General features: G+C 45.2%; 1 protein-coding gene across 1 annotated transcript in view; it reads right to left on the bottom strand.

Moving 5' to 3' along the window:
• Positions 1-19,855, bottom strand: part of ngfra (nerve growth factor receptor a (TNFR superfamily, member 16)) — a 30,116-nt gene extending 10,261 nt beyond the window's left edge. The window contains exons 1-4 of the mRNA XM_030056913.1: positions 19,817-19,855; positions 16,369-16,531; positions 9,411-9,773; positions 1,037-1,277 (exon numbers count right to left, since the gene is read on the bottom strand). Coding sequence (XP_029912773.1) covers positions 1,037-1,277; positions 9,411-9,773; positions 16,369-16,531; positions 19,817-19,855 — 806 coding nt within the window. The remainder of the gene's footprint in view (positions 1-1,036; positions 1,278-9,410; positions 9,774-16,368; positions 16,532-19,816) is intronic.

Genomic DNA, 19,855 nt, shown 5'->3' with positions numbered 1-19,855 from the left:
AGGTGAACAGCCTTATTTTGGGTTACCTCAATATAATGCAAATAATCGCCCCGGCGGTTATTCGGGTGGGCGTTTAATACGCAAAATGCGTGCAGACCCCAGGCGTTTATAAGAACCCGGCGGCTATTTGCGGCCGGGCGATTAATTGGTGAAATACGGTATATTGGTTACTAGCATGTACAGTATGAATTTAGATCCCGTAGATTTGTGTCTGCATAAACTCTGCTTACCCTCCACTGATGTATCACAGTATAGAATAACAATGAAATAGAGTGATTTGCATGCACAATTAAAAAGGAGTAAAAAACCCCAGCCATTCTGCACCATTTTTTTTGCTCAATATGCATCAGTCAGTGGTTAAAATATGCATGAAGTACTGAGTGGGACAGTAGTCAACAAATGCCTACTAGTGTTTTCTAACAGCATATATGGAAAGTATTCACATAATCTGCAATCTGCGTCTACAGTACATGACAATAAATACAAGAGGAGAATTAGCCAGATGTGAGAGGCATTGCGTGACGGGGCCTGATAAATCTGGCACTTGAATTTCCCCCTTTCATAACAATCAATGGCTCTAATGAGCTTGTTTGCTTGCTTCAGATCTGTTTTAGCCATGGTGCGTATCTGTCTGTGTGAGCGTGTGCCTTGCTAATGTGTTTGTGTGTGTGTGTGTGACCTCTGTAATGCATTATGCTCTAAGTGTTGTGACCTTTTTGTAAAAGCACTGCGGTGTATTATAGTAGGAATGCAACGATGTGGTAGAACTGGGTCAAAGCCTCGCCCCCCCTCAACTGTGTCAGGTCTAAATATTTCACCAGCCATCTCTAGTCTGTTGCACTGCCTCTCCCTGCCCTTTTTAGCCGGGGGCGACATCAGTGGCTCTAACGCCACCCACCAGGCCAGCCATCTTCCTTGCTGTCCTATATTATTCTCACGCCTGGACACAGCTGAGGTGCGACAGCCAATTGCGCTAATGTCTTTAACCACAGAGCAGTGTTTCATCTCTGTCTTTCCTTTGCTGCCTCCAGCTGACCTCTTAAAGACGATGTAGGCCACCAGGCCCACCACTACAGCAGCCAGAATGGAGCAGTAGATGGGGATCAGGTTTTCGTTGAAGCCGTGGCCAAGGAAGCGAGGGGAGCCAGGGCTGGCCGTGGTCATCTCTTCCCCCGGCAAGGGGCTGTCGGAGCCGTCCGGGAGGAAGTAGTCCGTGAAAGGGGGAGGCGATGGGCCCAGGTCAGAGGTGGGAGAAGTAAATGTACGGAAGTGAGGATCTGTTTGGAGGGAAACAGAGGAGAGATAAGAGCATCTGTGAGACAAGGAAAATCACAAGTGCCTTGCAGTTAACCATCAAACACTGTCAAGAGTCTCCTGTGTTAGATGAGTCACAATACTGCATATTGTTTTCAAAGCTGCTACTCGAGAAGCCTTGGGAATGAGGAAGACGTGAAAAATACAGTGTTCTCTAATAAAGGGACACTTTCCTATGCTTTAGATACACATCATCATTGAGATCTTGTTTGCCACAGTGTAACTGCCAAGTCCCCAACCAGACCAACCAGATGTCTGATACACTGCACACATGTGAAGGCTGTTTCTAATAGGCAGATGGGTTCTGGCTGAGATGCTATTTGCAGAGAGAAAAGGAATGTTCTTTCACCCAAGGGGGGGCAAATATCTGTCAACAAAACCCACCCACACACACATACACACACTCAAAGCCTGTGCCAGGCACGCCAGGTCTCTCCCACCAAGTCCTCATCTATGTGATCTGGGCACATTGCATGACATTAAGGCCATATGGATCCATGTAGTACAAAGTCTGGGGCTTTGGGGAGGTCACTGCATTGAGCTACACTTCACTCAGGCCAGAGAGGCTGGAAGTCTCTGCTACTGGAAGGGTCTGGTTTCTATCATAGCTACGCCTGGAAAGAGGAGTCATTTTCATAAATTGTCCCATTTCCTCATCCTTTGTGAATCTCATTAATGATCCTGTGTTATTTTCCATGTTGCAGCAACACGATGCCCGCTCCAAGGGCATGACTTCCACCTGCTCACTGCTATTGTTGGTGGAGCCAAACTGTCTTACACTATTGTCCCTTCATACTGTCCCACTGCTGCAAAATGTTAAAAGCTGTATATATGTGATTCTGTCAGATGGTAGAACAGCATAGAGTCAGCTGATTATTCATGTCCTGAGGATACGGTACAGCAGGCAGAGGGAAAGGTCTAGCCAGCCAAACCAAAACTTCTCTGAGCTCCGCAGTTTGATGGGAAAGAGCCTATGAAACCTGGTGCAGATCTGAGCCAGTAATTCCCTGCAGAACCTCAGGCTCCCTCAGGCTGCTCCTCATTAGCTCTGTTCTGGCTCACATAGGCTTAACCCTGTGGAGACCCCTGAGGCTTCCAGCGAGGCCGAGGCAGCCGCGTCGGACCAGGACACCCAGACAATCCACTGCTCTCCGTTGTGTTTCTATTTCATAATGGTGCCTGCTTGGCTTCCGACGTTCCAGCAAAAACATCCATAAGTTTGCTTCACACTTGGTATTGTAGACCCAGCAGAGGATGCTTTAGTGTATATTTGTTTCAAAATTACGACCTAGTAATTGTGTATCGTGCTGCTGGAGTGGGCGACCACCCGCTCTAGACGGCTCTCATAGACACTCATTATATTCTCTGAAACATGTTTCAAACTTAAACTGTGATTTCTCCCAAACTACAACACATATAAAAATGATTTTCACACACATAAACTTTCCCTTGCGCTGACCCGTTTAGAGTTTCAATGGAGTCTGTAGGGCAAAGTATGACGGGGTAGTGAGAGATTGAATATGTGAGGTTTTGGGCAGGTTCCATATTATGGCACTGATTGTTTTCCCCTCTAGTGGGAATGGTTTTCAGAATATGATAAGTTGCGCTCTGTCTCTGTAACAGTAGAAGTCAGTCTACAATGGTGGGAGTCAACTGGTCTTATCTGTAGGTGCCTATATTGGTTGAGTAATGGGAAAACCCAATGCAATGATTGCTATGAGTGATGCATATACTGATGGTATGTTGTAACATCTTGATTCAATATTCATTCTTCATTAGTGCTTTACATTTACTCTCAGGGCGTGCAAAAAATGAAGAAATGGCAAGTAAATAATCGACTCTGGATGATGTTGCTGAATGCTATCATTACTTCATGGGTAGGTTGACCAGCAGGAGTCCCCCTAAAGATCAGTGTATTCCTTTGAAAGTAGATCTTAGGGACGAAAAATAAATTGATTAAGTGCATGTTACGATCAGCGATGTGGTCAGCCGACGGTCTGACACAAAGAAATTCAGCGGACCATCACAACGAGAGGCTGTCTGTACGTTCTCTTTTCACTGGCATGGCAGACTGTCAAGTTTCTTCACATTGATTTTTTGCATAATTTACACACGGTTACTGCCTTTAATGGCCCGATGGGACGGTGATGGGCCGCTTCTGTGGACGTATTTGAGAAAGTTCTGTTGTTTATTAAGAGTCCTACATTGGCCTTTCTGTCTGCTCGGAGATGACAGGGCATTCCTAGCTCCCCTGGGAGGGATTGGCTTACTGAAATGGTAGAAAATATAATTCACCAACAGACAAATACAGCACATGTGCGTGCCATACTTAGAAACGCAGAAATAATGCAGGGCCTATTTAAAGTGGGGGTTATTGATTTGGATCTGTCTAAAAGGGGGGAGTGCTCACGGGAGCGCCGCGTGGGTGTGTGTATTGCATGCATACCTTGACCTTTCTTGGGTAGTCAGGTTTCCTCAACTACACCATACATCATCCAGCTAATGCGGCGCTTGCTAATGGTATTAGCAATGCAACACGAGCTTCCAAATAGGATCATATCTGAATGGAAGGTGTGAAAGTGTGAGAGACTGTCTGGGTTTACAGTGTACTGTATGTAAAAGAAGCCACCAGTGAAACTCCTATAGGCTCCCCTTACCCAAGTAGGCTATCACAGCTGCTTTTTTAAACAAGTCATCCTGCACTAAGTGCCTTCCTTGGTGCAATGAATGTTCCCTCCGTGCAGACATATACATCAGTCGCACCTCAGGAGTTGCTGTAAGTTACGAGTGTCTTTCTCATCCTGAGCCAAGATGACAGTCCTCCTGGGAGTCTGTTTCACGTCACACTGCCTCAATACAGAGAGCGGCTTCAGCTACAGTACAGTATACTGCAGGTACACTGTCATCTCTCTCTCTTTCTCTCTTGCCCTCCCTCTCTCTCTGTCTCCCTCTCCCCATATTGATGTAGAAAACATGGCTGGCTGCAGACCAAGGGATAAACCTGTGGCTCCAGAGGCTGCATACCTCAATTGGAACAGAACGGAACTTGAAGGCAGCGGCGGTGCTTTAACAATTTCATTTTGGCTTCAGCGGATTTAAAACACCCATGAAACAAAATAAAACTAGCCTTGGATTTTATGAGCGAGGCCCTGTGAGTGCAGGGAGATGTGTTTATTGGAGGGGTGTGGAGGAGAAAAAAAAAAAGATTTAATTTTTATTAGCCATTGAGGTCTTTATGGTGAAGTTAACCCCAGGAGCCTGCGTGGAGGTTGATGTCTTGGCTGCTGCCAGTTTCGGGTGGAGAGGAGCTGCTATCAGGCGCAGCACATGTACAATGACCTCTTTATCAGCCACCAAACACTCTGCCTCTGTCTCAGTTGTGCCTCTATCTCTATTTTCCTCTGTGTCTCCTGCTACACACACACACACACACACACACACATGCGTACTTCAAATTATTCAAGTGAGTGCTCTGCCTTCTGCAAAGGGAGGGTTAAAAGGGAGAGTGGAGGGGAGGGCAGACAGAGAGCCAGAGTGTTAGGAGAAAGTGGGGAGGAGGAGGGAGGGATAGCAGGAGAAGAGTGGGGTGGAGGACAGGGGGAGCATGGAGGAGTCGATGAACAGAGGAGCAGCTGTGAAGTGCTCTGATTAGCAGGAGTAATTACACTGCAGCGGTGAAGGCCACTGGCCACCTTCCACTGCTCCACCAGCCCAGCCAGTCCAGGGCCACTGTATCTCCGGGAAGAGACGAGAGCAAATGAAAGGAGGAATGGGAGCTGACAGGGGACAAAAGACTGAAGGTTGTGTGTTTGGAGTGTGTGTGGGTGTGAAGAAGGGGACCAGAGGTAATAAAGAGAGGAGAGGACGTCTCCCGTTGTCTGTTTTTCAGTCTCTCTCTCTCTTGCTCTCGAGGACAAGCACTCAAGAAGTTGATTAAGAGCAAACACTTGATGCAAATTTCCTCGGGAAAAAAAACAAAGAAACAAAAATAAAAAATGGTGCTTTTGGAAGGAAATACAAAGCCCTGGCAGAAGTAAATGGACTGAGACCTTCCAAAAGGACACATGAGGTGTTTTCAATTTCAAATCAAAGAGGCTCGCACATGTGTGTGGTGTCCGGTGTTTAATGAAGACAGAAGAAGGCGAATGCGCTTGGCAGGGGAACGGCGAGCGTGTATTGTGTTAGCCGGCTATCAGCTGTATTGATTCTGAATGCTCATATAATGTGTTGGTGCACGTGTCTGAAGGGAGAGAGAGCCAAGTGTGTGTGTGTGCATGTGTGTCCTGTAGTTGAGTGTGGGTGCTCATAGAGGTCACTCAGCGAAACCTGAGCTTAAGGAGAAGAAATCCCAGGACTCGTATCGACCCTCCTGCATAGAATACCAGCACAGCACATATGCTGCAGCTCTCTGACTCTTCCCATCTCTATTTCTCTTTCTCGCTGTCCCTCTCCCACTGTATCACCAGTAATTGACACTTGGTGACAGCTGGATATGAACAAGAGATTTGGGGATTTGAAAATGCCTCCCACATCTTCTTCGCCGTGTGTGGTGTGTGTGTGAGAGAGAGAGAGAGAGAGGGAGGTTGACTTATGAGCAGGATAGAAATTAAATGATATCCGCCTGTTAAAGAAATAAGAGGATCATAGACATGAAATTGAGTAGAACTGGCATTAAATAGGGGAGTTTGCACTTGCTAATTGCCAAATTGACAGCCATATTTGGGAACCAGTCGAGTAAATATTAACAGTGGCATTGTTTTAACCATCATGATAAAAGAAACATCTGGACATTTGCATGTGACTATCTCACTTTCAGTCTGCACAGCTCACAGCAGTGACTAAGGGATAAGTTAATACATGGCCTTAAATGAAATCATTTGATTAAGAGTAAAAGCAGCACATCTAAGACTATAATGTCAGCTAATCCCTATCCTGAATTTTTTTTTTTTTTTAACAAATTTATTAGGTAACATCATAGCAAAGCCACCAACCTACCGGATAAGGCTTAGTTACTGCCAAAACTGATTTTATTTGATTCAATTCTTATGCTTAAAATACCCTGTGTTGCATGTTGGCTGCATGCCAGCTGTCCTTTACCTGTTGTAGGGCCATGTAACTGCGCATAAAAAAAAAAAAAAATAGACCAGCCACACAACAATAGTGGCGTTCGTGTTCAGTGTAGCCACTTCAACTGATTATAATGGACACCTGGTGTATTTCGGATGTTATGTTTCTTAGTGTGCAGGGACAGCAGAACATGTTTTTCATAAACGGTGTGTCAGGGAAGCTCATGAACAAACTCTTCTGCCGACACAGTGACATCAGTGAATGCTACAACTGCTGGGGGAACCACCCGAAAACACACCGCCCTGTCATGAACCAAAGGCCGCTGTTGCTTCTACTCTACTCTACGACCACTGGAACCATCATCACATGCAACGATGCCCACATGTGACTCCAGTCATTACCCACAGACCCGCTGGGGGTACATGACAGGGCTCTCCTTTCAAATACACGTCCTACAAGGTCAGTCAGTGCCATGCAATCCCCAATGGCCACTGTCACCGCTGCCACCATCGCTCAGGACGAGACAGGCGGCGAGGGAGACAAGGCAGGTCAAAGGTGACATCGGCTCCATGGGTGGGCGCTAATGGGGCAGCACAAGGCTGTATTGTACGCTACTGTACATCAAACATTTCCAGAATAGCTATCCCGGCTGTTCGGTCGTGGTGTAAGGGGGCATATGGTGCTGTTTGATTTGATCGCTGACAGCCCTGTCACATTACACTCTCATGGGTCTTTCAGATAGGTTTGCACTGGGCTTGGTACCGCACAGCTTTCGACGTGATGTTTGGGTAAATCCATAGTCGCACGAAAATTGAGTTGGAATTGAGTTTCCAAGAAGCGAGGAGAGAAGTCATTTCTAGCTCGTTATCGTGCTAGATACAGAATACGCCCAGGAAACTGAAAATATAGCATCCAGTGGTCATAGATAGCTAATCTACTCTGCATTTTTTAATGGACTTGGTATACCAACCTGCTGAGAAATACGCTCCCAGGAGAGTGCTTTTCCACTAAGGCTTCTGTACAATTTCAGGCTTGTCTTGTATGATTTGGGAATTTCTGATATCCTGGTAAAATATATTTTTTCCTCCATTTCTTCCCCCTCTTGGCTAGTTGCTTCCCTTGGTGTTTCTGTTGGACCCACAAGGGTTTTATCATGCAAAAGTTCAACAAAGCACACGAGTGCAGAGCTGGACCTGCACAGTGCGATATGAAGTAATGGGTTTTAGAGCACATCCAATATGAAAGCTGATTCATGCAGCTTGTACTGTCACACCGCTGTTATATTGTTCACCTTATCTTTTTTATTAATCTGTAATTAAAGGTGATAAATGTAGTGTCTCCAAAATTAAATACAAACTAACTGAGATACCGTCGCATACTGACAATGTAAACCAATGAGAATATGATCAACTGTCAGAGCAGAGGTATAGTTGGCGAGTGTTTCTCAAAATCAAACCACATTTTTCATAAACCCTGTTGCTTCCTGTCACAACAAGGATGTTACTGTCACCACTCCCAGGCTCTGGTGTGAGTCCATATGGGTTTGTTTCAAAGAGCAAGACGGATTACATAACAAAATTATCTTTTTCCATCTGCGTTTCATTCCCTCCACTATTTGCCATTGTGAGAAACATTAAGCTTCAGCTCCACTTGACTGGAAAAACAGCAACCTCCTTCTGTCCTATACCGCAAATCAAAGCAATCCAACCGACTTCCCACCCTACACACACACACACACACACACACACACACAAACACTGAACACTCCTATACTGATCCCTCACAAAGACTCCTAGGTGCTCGTCACAACATGTTTGTGTGGCAGAGGCAGTCTAACCTGTTAACCGCTCGTCTTTCACCTCATCTGCCTTTTCTGGTCTTATCTTTCTCCAGTCCATTTCTCCACTGCCAGCCGGTGCTATTACAGTACATTAGAGGGGGAATTTACACCCTCCATCTGCTACGAGCATGCCCAGTGTACTATAACAGGTGTTGACAGTTTTTCGAGGCCCATTTGCAATGTGACAGATCCAAAAATCTGCCAGCCTCCAAAGACAGCTACAACGAAATCTCATCAACTTTGAATCAAGTTTTTTAATCAAAAATGTTAATGTTAAAATGTAATTATCAGAATTAAAAATGTATATATAAGATAAATAATGTGTCCTAATAATAATGTTGTTATGAATGTTCTCAATGCAGGAATATTTTCTTGTATGATGAAGTCTACAGAAAAATGTTGTCCAGATGATGTCCATTCTTAGGAGTCGGGAGTTTCTGTTTGGACCGTGTGGAAGTTTTATGGAGATTTGATCTTTCTGACAAGCACCCCCGTCTTCCACCAGAATCCATTTTTATAGCAGCGGCACATCACTTATCTAAATTAAGTCTTGACAAGTTTTTTGTCGTGTGTCCCTGAAGCTGTCAAGCCTTACTCTGCAGCCCTCACTTATCTGACAGCGCCATGAACAGAGATAGCAGAATTAAGTCAAGGAAACTGTGAGAGATGCCACACAAGACAGCTTACCTCCCACATTTTAGCCTTGTAACCCCCTTCCGCCCCCCGATGAAGCTGATTTCATGCCTTGTCCTGCCCAAGTGAATTTACAGCTTCCTGGGTAAGAGTTTCCTTGACTCGGGGATGCAACGAGACCCTGCTCCTTCAGTGGAAATGCCCCCTGCTTTGTGAGACCACAAATTATTCACTGTGTCTGTGTTGACACTGCAGCACTCCCTGACCTTTAATGCTGATCATTCAGCTTCCTGCCATTTGAAAATCTGACCTGCGCTGACCTCTGACCTCGCCTGTTCCTGCAGACACATGCGGAAGTCACCCTTGTTGACCCGTGCATGTCACATGGGAGAGAAAATATTGTGATAGAGACATTCATGCCCCAAATACAGCTCTGAAATTACTGGAGGCCAGTATCTGTCTGAAGTTCGAAGACTGACAATGTGAGTAGTGTGTGTGTGTGTGTGTGTGTGTGGCCTGGTATTATCTTTGTTCTTTAAGTGTAGGGAAGACTTACTATGACAGACAGAGTCGCTGACAGGCGTGCACACTGCCACCTCTGTCTCGATGCCCTCATCGCAGATGGTGCAGGGCAGGCAGGGGTCAAGGGAGCTATCCCGGTCAGAGTAGGTGTCGTCCACACACTCCTCACACACCGTGTCGTGGTTGTGTTCGCAGTGTGCCAACACGCCCTGGCCCGCTGGGCACACGGTACAGGGCTCGCAGCGTTCAGCCACGTTGCTGAAGAAGTAGCCGTAGTTACAGACACAAATGGCATCGTTGGAGTCGGTGCAGGGCGTGTCCATCCGCATCAGGTCGGTGCACAGAGTGCAGGGCTGGCATTGCTCCGTGTGGCTGTAGCTCTCTGAGAAGGTCTCACCTGGAGAGGGGAGCAGAGAGGAGGAGATGAGGATGAAAAAGTGGAGGAAAGGGGAGAAGAGGTCAAAGGAAGGAAAAAGCAAAGGAAGTTGGAAGAGGGAGAGAGCAGAGTGAGGAGATAAACAGCGCAAGAAAGGGAGGGAGCTGGTGAGTCTAATGACATTAATCATGTTTACTGCACATTCATTAGAAGGGCGAACACATTGATCCAGTGGGCTTTTAGTGATTTGTGCTCTGGGACAAGAAAGGTGCTCTTGTTTAGATGGAGTCAAAAGCCTGCTGTGCTCATTGCTATATTGATCCCGGTGTGTTTTGTGCTGCACTGAGTAAAGGGCTTCAATCTAAATCATGCACATAACGTTCGGTGCAGGTATGCATCCCCCTGCTGACACTAACTGCACAGATGATGAGACAGCCTACATTTAGAAGTTATCGGACTGGTTTGACTCGGTATGATGACTCAACTCTTGGCTACACTTTCAAGCTTAGCAGATGTTACCAATACAAACCATGCAATGCTCTGGATCAGTGACTCTTAATATAGTGGTGGGAACCCATCAGGAGGCACGAGCTAGTGTTACATGTTTGTCAGTGAGCTTTTTTTGGGCCTCTTTATTGTGAAATTTTGAATTTCCGCAGCCTCCAGGCTTCTTCCAAAAAGTAAAATTGCTCACAAAGGGAGAAAAAAAATCTTCATTCACCGACCAAGAGTCACTATTTGCAACATCAAAGTATCGGTGCATTATATTGTTTTTGAGGGCTGTGAGCAAAAAGGTTTAGAGCCTATAGTTGATGAGAATGGTGTCGGACATAATGCGGTAAAAGCCCTGCTGACTAATTGCCTGCTGGTTTTCAATTACTTCAAACACTTTATAATCGTTCTCTAGGAGCGTTTGTGGCGAGAGTATTCAGGAAAGTGCACAGCCAAGGAAGCGATGACCTCACATTGGTTTATTCTAATGCTGCGAGTTCACAGGGCACAAAGTAATTTATTAATATTGCATGTTCGTATAGAATTATTTTCAGATATAATTGGACGCTTGCTGAATTATGCATAGAGATAAGGAGACAGAGAGAGTGTGTGTATTTGTGAGTGCGTGTGAGAGTATGTGTCTGTGTGTGCTTTAGTGGCTGAATGCGATGAGAGCAGCAGTGCAGAGGGGAGAGGGGGAGGCGCTGTCTGAGCTGGTTGGCAGGGGAAACAGGGCTCAGCCTCACTACAAAGGGAACTACAGTGTTCCCCCAAATCCCATTTTACTTTTTTTGTGTGGCGTTCACGCAGAAGAGGACATGAGAGCGGTCACCTTGCGAGGGCTGCAGTTCAGACTGAAAGAGCAGCTTGTGTGAAGCCTTTTTTTCCCGCTATTACCGCGAAAGCATTAGGCCGACAGCGAGGTGCACGAGGTGGAAAAATTTGACAATGACCCAAACAAGCCCCAGCATTTTCACAGCCTGACATGATGGCATGGTAAAGGCTCGTATCAAAACAGCTTTTGAAACTATTTTTAGCTGATAATAGTAAGGTATTTAGGTCTGGATTTAAAAAAAAAAAAAAATGCAGGTACCAGCTACGGATGACTACAGATGCCGTCTCGGCTTTCATTACGGTGCTATATTTGTGTGCCTGCCTCTGTATCAGAGCGAGTCCCTGGGCCTGTGTGTATCTGTGCATGAAACCGCATGACAGTGTGGATGTGTGACTTTGCGTAATTGTCACCCATGTATGTATATGTCTGTGATAGTGTGTGTGCTTTGCATGAGAACTGCTGGGTGTGAGCAACAGCATATTGACAGTGTGAAAAGCCCTGCAGCAATGTCCCAGCGCTTTCTTTGCCTTGTAAGCTGCTCCGGCAAGTAAACACTGGCACAGACTGAAGCTCTAATAGCGCTAACACCTTGTAAACAGCAGCACGGCTAAGAAGCTGACAATGAGGGCTGTCACATTATAGAGACAGACAGAGCAGAGCACAGAGAGGTGATAATGAAGAGAAAGGTATAGGGACGCAGATCAGCGCAGGGCAGGATGAGAGATCCGGAGGCTCCGCATGAGTCGCGACTCACATTTGCTCAGATGAATACCGAGACTGTTTGACGCAACGTAATCGGATACAGTCTTTGAGGGTGGTCTGGAGCGGAAGGTCCAACTGTGGTCTAAAAATGGTCCAACATGATTTAGTGATCAAGGTGTTGAGAAACCACTCATGTATGACTAGAGGGACAGATATATCAAGGAAAATGGGGCAGCGGTGGATGTAAGTGAGTTCAGTTTGCTCCTTAGATAATTTTCAGTGGAACACAAACTTCACAACTAGCTTTGTTGTTTTCTTTTTCTCTAAATCTCTCATCACTCCCTTTTCTCTGTGGAGGCAGAAGTTGCGGAGGTAAGTGACAGTGACTAAATGAGCTGAGCCTTCAGGCTGGACCTGGATAAACGACAGACCCTCTGAGGTAAATAATTATTGGAGTTTGTGAGCTTGAAGCCTTTGTTTTCTTTTCAGTCAGGCTCGACGAGTAAACTCTGTCCTCATTCGTTTCAATTATCCCACAGCGCCCAGGCTTCCTCGCTAATTTTAACTTGCGTGCATGAACCCCTTTGCAGTCCCTGTGCATAAACACGTCTAAACGTGACCATATGCACCAAGTGTTCAACAGCCACCGGAAAAGAGTGTTTGTGTGTGTGCATGTGTGTGTGGTGTGCATGTGCGTGTCAGTTCATTCATCTGGGAGAGAGAAAGGGCCTAAAAGGTGCCTAAGTAAAAGTCCATCAGGAGTCCTCCTCACATACAGGTGGAAAGTATCTGCCTTTAATAAAATATGATCCTGTTTGTAATTGTTCCCAATCGAGCAATGTTCACTGTGGCTTCATGATCACTGCATCTATAGAAGGCAACTGTTAGCAGCTAAGGGCAGCCATTGGTAAGGGGGGATGTGGGAGGACGGTGCACTTAAAATGTGCCACTTCAGCCCGAGACGACCCCCTTCACAAACACTGATGTGCTTCGACCCCATTAGCATCATCAATAATTTAGGTCTGGACAGCCTCGAAACTGCCCATGTTCTCGTGCAATCAGCACTTTAGGTGTGAGCTTTTAGAGAGGCTGGCCATTTCTCCTGCTCTACAGTATGTCAATGTCACTGTAATGTGGCTTCATTTCAGCGCAGACATCGCTGTTTTCCCCCCAGCAGCACCGGGATGTTGACCCTTTGCTGGCTGTGCTTTCAACAGAGGAATTAACAACATTTGGAGACCTGCGTGACGGTTTTATTTGTCTTTTAAACGTGAAACATTTTTGTGTGTAATTATAGCCCTGTTTCACTGATTCGAAACAGGTGTTTTAGGATATTAACAAAGCGATTATTAGCAGACCCAAAATAGGCAAGTTGTAATATAACAACCAAGAGTTACTCCTGTGTTCCTGGCTACCTTTTGCTCTCCTTGGGTCACCGGAGAAGGAAAGCAGCTTCCTCTGAGGACCTGCCACTGGCAACTTTCATTTCCCCCCTTCCTCATTCCTTGATGATCCAAAGTTGGAAGCCGCTCCTGATCTTCTGTTTCGGTCTTCAGGAACGGAGGCTGTGATTCTACTTTACTTCCTCCTTAAATCCCTGTTGACCCCCAGTCAGCCAGGGCACTTTGTAAACGCTTCATTGGCTTGTGGAGCTCTGCCTTTTCTCTCTGCAGCCTCACAGATCCTCAGTCCGTTTGCACGGCAAGTGTCTTTTTGAACGGCTCACTAAGTGAACGAGGTCCGGTTGTCTTGTCTCCCATGACAGGCACAGAGAAGTGGAAGAGACTGATAAATATTTGAACGATGCTGACGTTGGCAATCGTCTAGACCTGGTATAGGGAGGTTGTGGAATAGCGGTGAGTTAGACTAACAGGAAGTGGGGAATTAAGGGGGAGGGGGCGGGGGTCGTGGTAAATAAAGATCCCCACATATTTACCATGAAACAGGAAATGGATGTGCTGAATGTTTTTACTTTTTAATTATTCATTTCTGCACTTTAGAAAGTAGCGACCTACCTATGCATTTGTAGCTTTTGTTTTTCAGAGAAAGGTCGCCGTTTTCAGCCTCCAACTTCCCTATAAATCCCACTCAGACCTATTTTAGAGTGTTTGTGCTCTTGGGGGCATTAGGTACATTAAGATTTTATCCACACACACACAAAAAAAAACAACAACAACAACAACAACATTGAAACCGACCAAAATGCACTCACACAGGAAATTGAGTGCAACCTCCTGGGTATTTCAGCTTAATTGTTCAGTGTTTATCAGCGGTGACTACCATTTCTGTATTGCAGGGCAAGATAATTGTTCTCTGTTGGAGGCACAGTAGGCTTTTCAATATGGTTTAATTAGCTGGATCAAATGAGTAAAGATGCATTGATGTAACAGTATGCATGATGAATGAACAGATCGTGCCCTTTGGTGCCTGGTCCTCTAATACCATTTTATCCGCTAATACAGACGATGACTCACACCAACAGGAGGGGGTGGGGGATGAGGACTGAGGGAAGAGAATACGGAGCAGAGAATGAGAGCAGAAAGGAGGCAGGGAGGAGGGATTCGCTGATGTGGAGGGATGGTCCGGGAAAACAGAGGGGGCAAAGGGAACGAGCGAGCGAATGCAGGGATGCTCATCAAGACCTCACGTTTCTGCAACCCGAGCCTCATTATCGGAAAGCGGAGCGGCGGTTTACCATGCATGCACTGCCTGCTGCTATTGATGGCAGGAATATTAAAAGCAATATGACGTATGCGAAGGATTCCTTCTGACGTCAAATCCAAGATAAAGTCCAGACGCTCACAAAGCAGATACGTGTTTCTCTACAAACTGCAGGCAGCTCTTGGACTCAGTCAGACAATTTCCTGCTGCACTCCATCAAATATGTTGATTACTGATGATTATTCAACCCCCCGTCCCCCCCTCACACTCAAACACACACACACACACACACACACACACACACACGCACACACAAACACACTCAGACACATACACTCCTCAACTCTCACCCCTTCATCTACCAGTGTGACTGGATTATTAACAATATTGCCTGAAAAACCAAGTTCATTTTGCAGTTTTATTTAAGTTTCTCTCCAATATTTTGCATACATATCCATTTTTGTCTATTTTATGAGCAGTTCCTTTGCTAACATTGATGTTTTGTTACAGCGTTAATGTGAATTCGACTTACACAATGTTTTTTGTTTTGTTTGTTTGTTTTACCCTGGGGCACTGTAGTGCTGTTGACACAGGGGATTATTCTACTCATTGCTAGATGTCATTTCCTTGAGGTAGAGAATAAAAAGGAAAAATAAACACAGAGACTAAAATCTGTTGCGCAAAAGTTCAGAAAGCTCAAGAATAATCAATCATCTTATGTTGGCGAAAACAAAATTGCTGCCAGTCTGCAAACACGTACATCGAGTTTGGTACAATCACTTCAGACATCAGGTTGATTGTCTGAAAAAAGCGTTTAGGTGACACTCCACTAGTTTACAATTCAGCACAAAGTCTGGAACCGGCACAATTAGCATACAACGTGGACTGATGAACAAATAAATGAAAAATGTGATGCGGGCGCGTTGCATTTTAAACGGTGACGTGAAACTGCAGAGACTCCAAACAGCAGATCGGATGCATATGGTTTGGATCCGTATGGAATTCTGCTCATCCTCCTGAACTATGCGGTGATGTTCGTGACCTATTCTTTGACGTGTGCTTAGCGCTCTGGCAGAGAGTTTGGACCGTCATCTTAAAGGGCAGGGGGAGCTGCAGGGATGTAACTGCTTAAAGACCCCCGACTTAAGAAGCACATTTTTTTTGTTTGCAGGAAAAACTCTTCCTCCCCATGATGTCGCGGTGTTGGCGCCTCTCCTGGCCTCGATCTGTACAATGAGTGCTAATGGTTCACAGCCTGAGCTGAACTGTAAGCGAACACATTTGGACCTACTTATGACCATCAAACACAGGAATCTCTGCCTTATTTCTTGGGACACTTAAAGGCACAGCAGACATTTAATGAGCAAATTGGCCGATAGCTGTTAGTTTAGGCTTTGTCATTTTTGTCTGCGGCTCGGAGCCCAGACTGCCATGTGCGAATAAAGGCAAACGAGGTGAATGTACAGTTAAAGATGTCGGAATTACAGATGCTGTGTTGTATAATTATGTGGGGCTTGAGTGTGAATGTGTGTGGTGATGGTTGTGGTGGTGAGAGGGGTGGGGTTTTGGGGAAGGAGCCAGGGGCAGCAACATCCACATGCACTTGTGTTGCCATACATCAGTTGTCATGTGTGTACCGCTCTGAGTTTGATTGTTTCCAGACTGGGCCAAATTCACTTTAATCCACTTGGAGCATTTCAGGAAGTAGAGTTTAGGCAAATTCTAAAATGTTGTGAAAAATGATGTCATCTTAAACCTATTAAGGAATCACAGGGAGGTAATGCTCTCTTTTGTGAATGAATTCCAGTTTCTTTTCTGTTGACAGGATTCAAAAAGAATTGTTCCCAGCCCTGCACTGTGTATATACATGCATAAAACAAACATGCAGATGATAAATAATAATAATAATAAAAAGTCTCTACTCACTGTCCAAGCACTGGCCACAGACGGTCTGAGTGGCTCCACACTGCTGCACCACACCTTCTCCAGGTGGGCACTGCTGGCAGCATTCTCCATCCTTGGTGTACTGGCCTGACTCACAGGGAAGCAGCACCGCCCGCTCCGTCTTGGATGCCAACTGTAACCCCACCTGGCACATCGGGAGATTGGCACAGCATGTTACAGTGCAAGTGCAAACAAACATACACATGGTCCGGAGTGACTCAGAACAAGCACAGAAATACAAATTGGCGAAAATTTCTGCCAGGTGTCCTTCCTCTGTGCCTTAAATCCAGCCTCTATCAGCATTCATCATAAATCATGTTGTCTCCACCTGTATCAGACACACTCGGAACGAGGCAGAGGGCTAAACTGCCTTAATAGCTCCCGAAAAGGCACATCAGGGCTAATAGTAAACTGCTGACATGCTCTGGCTGAGGCAGTAACCATTAAACCACGTGTGCACAACACAACACGAATGCCCGTGCTCATTACTGTTGAGATGCGAGAGTGGCTGTGAACACCCAGTCCCGCTTACAACCAGTGCTCACACACACGCACACACACACACATACACACAAGACTCTGTCTAATGTCAGAGGACATTACTTAGACTTACATTCATTTCCTAACCCTAACCTTAACCATTACTTGGCTAACCAAAACCATTACCCTAACATAAACATAACCCTAAACTTGCCTTGACTTCAAATCATGTCTGCACCCAAAAATGAATGATGTTCATTAAGAGGACTTGTTTTTGTCCCCATGAGGGAGGAGAGTCCCCACAACATGACAGTGTAAACAGATTTACGTCCCTGCAACATTAGTAATAACTGGTAAATACTCACACACACACACAAACACACACACACACACACACACAAACACACACACATGCACACACACTCCTACTCCCTAGCTGCATCAGTGCTGTGGTGTTACAGTGGTTTTGGCACTCGATGGTCCGTACAGTTGAGGGGATGGTGTGTCTCTGTCATAAGGCTCAGTTCAACTCAAACATGTGCTAGTGCACAGCATGCAGTCATAACTATGCACAGTTGCATCTGCTTTGGATATGGATTTGGATATATGCTTCGGATTTCCATATGTAATTTGGACAAAGCATCCAAATTTGTAACATGCAACGGTATACTTTGTCGACTCCTTGCTCATCCTCTCTCTTCGATGTCATCACCCCTGTTGCTTCACAGAATAATCTTCTCCATCTTGCCTCGTATCTGTTTCCCCCTCGCCTTGTTGCTTTCTCTCATTCATTTCTGTTTTAAATGCCAAACAGCTTTGCTGGCAAAGGAACTGAGGCTTGTTTGCTGGTGTATATACAACTATTTTGAATAAAAGATGTGAATATCCAGACATGCTAGAACAATAAAAAATCATTATACTGAAATGGTTTCAGGCCTTGTGGGTCTTATTATACAATAAGAACAGCCCATTTCCACTTTATTCTCATTTGCTGAGACATCATTTCTATCTTGCTCGCTCTCTTTCTCTCTGTCCCTCCCTCTGTCTGTTGTCCCTGCTTTCATTCAGAAACAGATGTAGTGAGCAGCCAGAGGCAAAGCCTTCCCTCCCTCCCTCTCTCTTTCACTCTGTGCTCGCTCTGAATATTTCTCTCACTCTCTCTCCTCTCACTCAACCCTTCCCTGTCGCTTTCTGTCATTCCACCTTTTGCTCTCTGGGCGCATTTTCTCCCCTTTTCAGTTCTCTCATAATCTGTAATTGCAAAACCTCTTCTCTCGGTTGGCCATCCTCTCCCTGCAGGATTGTCCTCATGCTCTGCAAAACCACACCTCCATACCTGCTCTCTTACTCCTCCACCCATTCAATTTATGTAAACCTTGGCCCTCAGCATCCGTTTTCATTTGAATGTGGTTGCAGGCTGAAGTCCCTGTGCCTGTGAAAGTGAGCTTGGGATGCCCAGAGGAGACCTTACTGTATAAGAGGGGGGTGGGGGAGGGGGAATCACATGAAAGCAATGGGCTAGCTCCCTTTCCTGCAATATCACCCTGGAATATCATTCACTTTGGAGACAGATAATAGGAAAATTAATGTAAAATTTTTTATCCCAAGCAACAGGAGCATACATACATACAAACAGTGACCCAGCTGCAATATGCTCCGTTTGCACTCTCCCCAATTTCATGGTCAATTTGTCAGTTTATTTCTAAATTTAATTCAGCTAAAGTGCACCCGACCGTCGCCACCCCGTAAGCCAGCTGTCATAACAGAGCATCCCTTCACATCCAGGGCTGTTCACATGATGACTGAGCTGCAGAGCCCAATTAGACCAGCTGCTGTGGACATACCCGGACGGTGAGCGGGTATGTCCTCAGCTACGCCATCGATTTTATCATCACCATTCCCCATAATCAACTCCTTCATCCTCACCACCATCAAAACAATCGTTTCCAACATCAGCAATCAACTCCTGTGTCACACAATGCACCACTGTGTAGCCTTTTTTTTTTTTTAAGAATAGTGCTTGAATAAATATATCAATGAACCTTTACACAAGCCTGAGCAGCATCATCTCTCCTTATCTTAGGATGCAAATTGTACAAATACAGCTACATAACTCTTCTGCCACTGCAATCAAGTTATATGCCATAAAATCCGTTGCTAGGCCAAGGCACCTGTCACTGAACAGCTCCTACATGGAGCCCAGTGTAAGGCAGAATGCTCCATTTCCCCAAAACTCAACCTAACAGTACTATCCAACTTTTCTTCCCTGGATGAATATTAATGGTGGAAGGAGGAGGAGAGGGGGGGTGTCCCGCAGACTCAGGCAAATTCTTGCTTAACTCGTATTTAGATATAGTATCACATGAATATCAGCTGGTGCTTTGCAAAATGCAGCACCTGCATATTTAGCAGAGCCACAGAGCTCCAGTAATCCTCTAATACCGTCTCCCTTGGGGGAGACTATACAATATACAGCAAAAACTATAAGCCATAGAGCACAGATAACATCCTCTACGAACTATTAGTGGGATTTTATAGTGATACCATGGGAGATTTTAAAAAAAAGTCCGCTAAGATAAAGACTGTAGTAAACACACTCCAAGTCCCTATAGGTATATTATAGGATTATTATAGGAATATTATAATAATACCCCCAAAAATATAGCAATGAGTGCGATAAGTCTCTCGTAAATTTAAAAAATCACACTCAAACCTCGAAAGGAATTTTACAGGATTGTTAAAACAATTTCACACAGATGTGAAAAATACCAGAAAGTACAGTAAGGTTACTATAAACTCACTTGACACGTACTTTAAATCCCGACATGATTATTATAGGATTCTTACTGCAGATTCACTCTTGTGCAGATAGGGGGGGAAGAAAATATCAGAGAAGACACACTCTTGTCCCAGCAGCAGTATTACAGGATTATCACAGGAGGATACTTACCAATGCACAAAAAGCCACCAGCTGTAAGGTAGTAGTCAT

The sequence above is a fragment of the Myripristis murdjan genome, chromosome 8 (genome assembly GCF_902150065.1).
Source record: "Myripristis murdjan chromosome 8, fMyrMur1.1, whole genome shotgun sequence".
Classification (NCBI taxonomy): Eukaryota; Metazoa; Chordata; class Actinopteri; order Holocentriformes; family Holocentridae; genus Myripristis; species Myripristis murdjan.
Note: the sequence above shows the minus strand (reverse complement) of the source record. Positions and strands in the feature narration are given on the sequence as shown.